Source organism: Penaeus japonicus, unplaced genomic scaffold (assembly GCF_977035675.1).
Source record: "Penaeus japonicus unplaced genomic scaffold, GWHDUDI00000001_assembly GWHDUDI00000024, whole genome shotgun sequence".
NCBI classification, from domain to species: domain Eukaryota; kingdom Metazoa; phylum Arthropoda; class Malacostraca; order Decapoda; family Penaeidae; genus Penaeus; species Penaeus japonicus.
This window is the reverse complement of record NW_028234426.1, coordinates 29,751,251-29,758,750: the sequence shown is the minus strand read 5'-3', so window position 1 is coordinate 29,758,750 and position 7,500 is coordinate 29,751,251. Positions and strand designations below refer to the sequence as shown.

Below are 7,500 nucleotides of genomic sequence, written 5' to 3'. Positions count from 1 at the left end.
ATCTGCGTCCAATGAACATCTACCTTTCAAAGTTCTGCTATAACTGACCCTCTTCATGAAATTATAAAAATTGTTCATAATAACCATCCAGCAAATAAGACAAAAGACATTTCTGAATGTGCTTCGTTTTCCTTAAATGGTAGATGCATACACAACCTTAAACTTGATGAATGAAGTGATAAATATGGCGATGACTGATGACTGCATATACACTGTGTTACGTATGATTATTCCCTAAAAGCTATAGCACTGTACATATATAAGATGTGTGCTTAGCACATACCAACCATAGCAACCAACTATGATCATAAATGACTACAGAGGAGTGCAGTGAAGCCAAGAGAAGCTTATTTTAGCAACTGTCCACAAGACTCATCTCTGTCCTGCAGCAGAGACCTTGGGCACCACTAAACTTTTTTTTTTCATTTTCTTTTTTTTTTTGCCATTCTCACAAAATTGACTAAAGGCACCATTAAGACCTTGTCAATTCTGGAGCACACCAAGAAGACAGTCTGACCTACTTGATCCAGTAATACAGACTTGTGGCACATTGCACCAAGAAACTTAAACGGAACAACCAGTCTTTATGGAAAAAGGTCAAACTGACCATTTCACTCTTTCCTTTTGGATATTTCTATGTTACTTTGAGTCTGAATAAATTAGTTGTAGCAGAAAAGCAAACTGAGGTGTAGATTATCAACTATTACATACAATAATATTTATAACAGAATAAGCATGCATGAGCATCAGTATGATAGGGACATTTGAAATCCATTAAGAGTATCTAAAATTCTCCTGGGTTGATTTACAGCAGACTAGATAAATTTGCTTCACAGCACGCAGTTGAAGGAGTAAATGGAACATAGCTTTAGGTTCATGGTTGAACAAAAAAAAAAAAAAAAAAAAAAAAAAAAAATCAGGATTTGGTGATGGTCATTTACAACAGATTTTTGGCCAAGTGACTGAACTCTTATCAGCAACTTTCCAATATATTGTTCAAATCTAGGTTTCTAATATATGATAAAAAATTCTGTTTAAATTATATTAAAAAAAAAAAACATAAAAGATACTTTGTTAACACAAACAAAATCAAAGTTCTATGAGTGATTTGGATGAAGAGTTGTTTTTTGAAGTGATGTAATTGTAAGCCTATTACAGCCAATAATGCCTATGATATGCTACATACACTCACTTTACATGAACTTCTTTCCTTCAGTGTATCAGCACAATACTCATGTTTCATTCACAGTTGTGAAATCCAACCTTCACTGGAACTAAATGACATCTACTATATGATCCAATTGCAAATGTATTCCACTATAAATACTGTTCTCATATGCCAATAAGCCTATTAATTGTAATGTAGTACAATCATACACTGCTGACTATGCTCCAGTCACATGAAGTATAGGAAAGAGTGGAATATTGTGGGCCCAGAGCTGTGACACTGCTCCACTACACAGCCACTACTAACATTCACCCGCGAGGTTTCATCTTCAGCGTTGGCACATAATAGCTGTCTTAAAATAATGATTCATATTGCATCAGACTTTGCATATGAATCCTCTTGCATAATGAGATAATACTGATAGATGCCATCTGCAGTGTCAATATCCACAGTGTTGAGTACAAGCCAATATCAGCAAGCATCTCTTCTGTGCTCATTATCTTTATAATTACAAGGAATAAAATCTCATAAATACCACTTAAATAATATAAAATATAATGACCAGAAAAGATTAGCATCTGAGTACTTTATATGAGCTTTCTGCTTATGATCTGGTCTCAGGCTTCTCAAGAAGGAAGCTGCAATATATAGCTGTAACTTTGCCATCTAAAACACTAGAACACTACTTTGGTCACTTCGACTTGCCTAGGCTGGCGTTACCCTATACAGGCGTGACACTCGTCCATAAATCACGGGATATGTCTGTAGTGCAATAATCCCCCTGCTGTCTGCTCACTAAACTTTCCTTTTCTTTATGGTCTTTGTAGTCTTTGTGGTCCTTTCGGTCTTTATGTACTATTGTCATATATCTCGAAGACACATACTGAGCAGGGGGTAACAAAGGGTCCTCTCCCATTTCATTTTCCTCAAGCATTACGTGGTTCAAGTTGAGGGCGTCCAAGTTGGAATGCGCTGAGATCATGCCATCCTCACTGAGGCTGGTGGTGAGTGGAGGCATGTTCATCACCATGTTTCCGCTCATTGATCGCTTCCGACTTGAGGATGCCACCTGAGGTAACCTGGTGTTGATGGATAGCGACAGTTTTCTCGCCTTATCTGGAATCCTTAGCTCTAAGGATATAGTGTCCTCTATTTGCACAGAGGACTGTGGCCCATCTAAGCATGGAGATATCAAGCGTGGATAATTTGTTAAATGGTCAATGATCTGTGTGACGTGTGGTCTCTTCATTGGATCACGGTGCCAGCACATCCTTAGCAGAACATCTCTGAAAATTTTAGAGATACACACTTGAAAATTGATATTTAGTATAATGTATATATCAAAATCACTATCTAATTCAGTTTTAAATTCCTGCATATGAATCAATATAATTCAAGTGATATCTATTGAAAATAAAAGACTCACAACTGCGGTTTAACTCCACGAGGTATGGCTATGGTGTGCCCTGCTTTGACATGTTCCAGTACTTGATCATTGGTCAGTCCCTGCAAAATAATGAGTAAATAATCGCATTATTATTGACCCATGGCAGATAATGATAGATCTGCTTGCCCAGTCTCCAGGATGGGTTTTATTTTAGAGTGTGGCTTCATCCAACATATCTCGACTTTTCCAACTTTCTATCAGTCACTCATTGTAAAAGTAGAGCCATTTTTGTGTTTGTCATTTTTTTGTGTTTTATTGTATAGAGAGACTTATATGTGTCATATGACAAGCTCTATCAATACTGCAGTTGATTAAATTTGTAGTATAGGGTTCACATCAGCTCATTATTTTGTTTATACCCAGTGTGATAGAAGTATTGCTGTTTTACGGGGGAATAAAAAGCAACTTTATTTTTTTCATACTGTCGTGAACGAATATGAAAATTACAACACAATGAAGATAACATGAAGAGGTAGGGAAGAGGAAGGAACCTGTGCTTTTGACTGTGAGTGCCAAAGTACAAAGCATGGGCATGGTCTGAGTCACCTTCCTCTTCTCTTTCTGCCTCCACATCCATCATCGCCAGTACTTTAGAGCAAGAGGTTGGAAACTTGCTATGTGCCATTGCCCTCTAAAGATAGTGCTTGCCAGAGACCGCAGATGGGTGCCATTCAAAGCAATCTCTCCTGCTAGTGCTAGGAGAAAGCGTTGCCTTCTAGGTTTTGGATTTTAGTTGAAACCCAGTTTGCTTAATTTTACAGCATTTATAGTAATTATGATTGCAATTGTCATCATCACTCACTCATTACTCATAGTACAATAAAGTAATGCAGTGATTCACAATCCCCCAACATCATGTACATCATGACCCATCATCAGACCATCCACAATGGGTTAATATAAGACCTAGTTTTTATCCCTAATCTCTAAATTTCCAATCTGATATATTCTTTAACATTCTCTCTCGGCAACTGAATTTCAGCAATTTTCCTAAAACAATATAATAAATATACAGAAAAAAACTCATAATAAAGGGTGAAAGGTAAAAGTTTAGTATGAAGACTGAAAAATGCCATTTCTTTCTCTGAACAGGTTAGAAGCACAATTAAGAATAAGTCGCAAATAATGCTATTAGCATAATGCTAATCAACAAACATTATATTTGAATTTTTTTCAATGAGATCAGCAACCAAACTTTTCTTCCTGCAGCTCAATTTATGAAACATATCCTGTGGGTTAATAAAACATACACTTACACACAAAAAAAAGAAGTTTACCTGGAATGGATAGGCTCCAAATGTAACAATCTCATACAGCAGGACACCATATGACCAAATGTCACTCATAGTAGTAAAGACGCCATCCGTTAAAGATTCTGGCGCCATCCAGCGAACTGGTAACATGCCTGCAAAAGTTGGGAAACAGGTAGAAGATGAATTCTTGTAAATAGTTTTCAATATCAATCCTTAATTGCTAAATATATAAGAGATAAATGCACACACATAAAATGTTTACAAACAATCTTACCTTTACGATTAAATTTGTAATAATTATTCTCGTACATAGGTCTGGTCATCCCAAAATCTGCCAGCTTCACTGTCCTATTTGCATTTACTAGACAATTACGACATGCTACATCCCTGGAAAAATACAAATGCTTATTATTTCTTGGAAATAAAATCTAATGGAACATTTTCAATAGAATCTAAACAAAGGCATATAGCCCAGGCGAAGCGATGTCTTTGCAAATCTCTCTGAACTGAACTGCCTACTGTCACAAGAATTACAAAACACTGTTACACTAAGCATGTGACTGAAAACAGAAACTAAAATGGAAAAAGGTAATCAGTTGCATAACATTTAGGCACAAATAACATGAACAATATATCTCACATGTATCTGAAAAGGGTGTAAATGTGAGCCACCATATTTTTCAGCTAAATAAATCTGAACATTTTGCTTTTATGGGTTTATTTCATTCCCAGTTATTTTCTTTCTCTGACCATACTACGAACTGTGTAAATAAATGTACTAATAAATGTACTATCAAATAGTTATTTTCTATATGCCAAAGAAATTAACCTATTCCCGCCGGCACTGTTCCGTCTTTGCATGGCTGCAATGCCGGGGCTCTCGAACGCAAAGGCCTAAATCAATTATACGATTGACGGTGCATGCCGGCACCCGGCGCTATGCATATTACATAATCGCCGTCTGTGGACGGCGGCTGGCGGTATTGGGTTAAGGCACGAAAATAATGTGAATTTATTTATGTCCTATCTTCTGATAGTTTGATAAAATATCCAAAAGCTTATACGATCTACTCAAAACTTACCTGTGGACAAACTTAAGATCTGCTAAGTATAATAACCCTCTTGCTATATCGAGAGCCATGGAGGTGAGTCGTCTGTTGCTAACTTCATCATCATCATTGCGATTCTTTTCATTGACTAAGTTTCTTCGAGCAAGGAGGTAGGTTTTCAGATCACCTGATGAAAGGGAGTCCAATTATATAAAAATTCATGGTTAAAACTTACTCTTACAAAATGCAAATATAGATATATGCACACTCCATAAAATCCTTCAACATCAGTGACATCTGAACATTTATTTAGTTCTATCACATTTGCTACAAGTATATAACAGTATATGTCAGTGAATTCTTACCATATAACATGAACTCCATCACAGTGTAGATAGGTTCACTTTTTGTACAGACCCCTAAAAGTCGTACTATATTATCATGGACAAAGTTTTTCATCATTTCTGCCTCTGACAGAAAATCAAGCTTCTCAGAAATAGTAGAGCCAACTTTTAAGGTTTTGACTGCAACTGCAACCTAGAATGATATCATAGTAAAGCATAAAGGAACAATTAATCAAATACATGATAGTAACTGATTTTTAGCAAAATCTGTCAACAACTACAAAAAAAAAAAAAATAATAATAATAAATAAATAAATAAATAAATAATAATAATAATGTACCATCATTATGATTAAATCTCAAAACCAAAGCAATCACTGAGCACATTAACCTTTCCAACACCATACATGACAATAGTACTGCAAATTCCTCAACTTACCCAGCCTTGATCATCAAACTGACACTCTCCTCCATATACAGTTCCAAAACATCCTTCTCCAAGTTTGCGATTAATGACTACTTTATCCCTCTGAATCTCCCAACCATCAAAGATCTCGAACAGTGGCCGACCACGCTCTTGGATTTGCTGGATTTGCTTTTCATACCTGCAATTAGAAGAGAAATAAATATTGTGATGCTAGCTGTTCTGGCTTTCCAAAATTTTGACAATTAAATGTTCATGACAAAGGACAAGAAACACAAGTTTATAAACACATAAATTAAATATCAGAACTAATCATTTATCCCATCTCTCCTCATTTTTTAAATCAAGGCAAACATGGACACTAACTCAACTTACCTTCTCTTAAAGAAGAGGAAACAAATGATCAGCAAGAGTGTAAGGCCTCCAAAACATATTGCACATAGGACTATCAGGGCATTTGAACAACTGGTATCTAGCAACTTTCTGAAGCCTTCCACTGCACATTTGTTGCTTCCATCATCTGGTTTTGTACCAGACATCCACATCAGTCCATTCACTTTGCTCATTTCCAGTCTGAAAGAAGACCAAACAGTAGTTAATAGGAACATCAATGAAGAAACTGTATAGGCTTAAACATAGCGTGAATGTTAGTCTGAAATATAAGCAAACATTTTCAGATTCCATGAAATTCCTTTATGGCTCCCCTTGGACCCCTGGGCCCATTACCGTATAATCCCTATACCACAACCCCCTAAAAAAAAAACTGTTCTTCAATGATTAGTCAATGAATCTTCTAAATATTGATAAATCAAACTGCACTTCTGGTATCATAAAATATTTTTCTTCCAAAAAAGATACATAAAAGCAAAAGCATATAAAAGAAAATACATAAATAAAAATGATTTTACACTCCCTAGACATGAACTGCATCTCCTTACCTTCCACTGTCATTACTTGAAGATCCTGGGTGGTATTGCCCTACTTCAACATACTCATCACCTTGGAACTGCCACACAATGATGTCTGTTAGCCTTGAGGCTCCTGATGTAAAGTTGATGTGTCCTGACACTCCATTGAAAGACAGAGCTTGAATTTTTTTTATGAATGCCCTAGAAGAAAGAATCATAAATGGATAATAAAATAATAAATAAATTCAGGGCCTCAAAATAACTGTGCTTATATCCCATGTTGCATTTTCATTTTTTTTTTTTTTTAATTAATGCTTTATGTCAGAGCATAAGAAAAAACAATTCTTTGATCTTACTGTGTAGTATTGTAATCCCTGAGGTCAGCAGCATATGACTCATCTTCCTTAAAAAGATTATCCAAGGCAAGGGCATATGTCCACACAGCATCATAAGTGAACCCAGCATAATCAGATTCTACAGCCTTTTCTTTGACAGCCTGTAATATAGAAAGCTTACGTAAGTAAACAAACCTTTGCTAGTAATATATATATATATGTAAAGATATATCTCCATACTGAATACAGGTGTTCTAACAGCCCTTAATTAACATCTTCAATGCAGAAATGTGATATCTATTTTTTTTTTTGTGTGTATGTATATATATATATATATATATATATATATATATATATATATATATATATATATATATATATATATACACATACACATATATATATATATATATATATATATATATATATATATATATATATATATATATATATATATATATATATATATATATATCATATATATATAACATATATAAAATATATATATAAAATATATATATACATATATATATATATACACATGAACATACACACATACATACATACATATA

The 7,500-nt window shown here is 34.8% G+C and overlaps 1 protein-coding gene across 2 annotated transcripts in view; it reads right to left on the bottom strand.

The window, feature by feature from the left end:
• LOC122249520 (uncharacterized) overlaps window positions 1–7,500 on the bottom strand; it is a 166,251-nt gene that overhangs the window by 1,116 nt on the left and 157,635 nt on the right. For both annotated transcript variants that reach the window (XM_043010464.2, XM_043010467.2), the window contains exons 16-25: window positions 6,950–7,089; window positions 6,624–6,794; window positions 6,061–6,258; window positions 5,701–5,866; window positions 5,283–5,454; window positions 4,951–5,104; window positions 4,143–4,255; window positions 3,893–4,020; window positions 2,595–2,674; window positions 1–2,454 (exon numbers count right to left, since the gene is read on the bottom strand). The exon at window positions 1–2,454 is cut by the window's left edge and continues 1,116 nt beyond it. In XM_043010464.2, coding sequence (XP_042866398.1) covers window positions 1,890–2,454; window positions 2,595–2,674; window positions 3,893–4,020; window positions 4,143–4,255; window positions 4,951–5,104; window positions 5,283–5,454; window positions 5,701–5,866; window positions 6,061–6,258; window positions 6,624–6,794; window positions 6,950–7,089 — 1,887 coding nt within the window. In that variant the 3' untranslated portion in view covers window positions 1–1,889. The remainder of the gene's footprint in view (window positions 2,455–2,594; window positions 2,675–3,892; window positions 4,021–4,142; window positions 4,256–4,950; window positions 5,105–5,282; window positions 5,455–5,700; window positions 5,867–6,060; window positions 6,259–6,623; window positions 6,795–6,949; window positions 7,090–7,500) is intronic.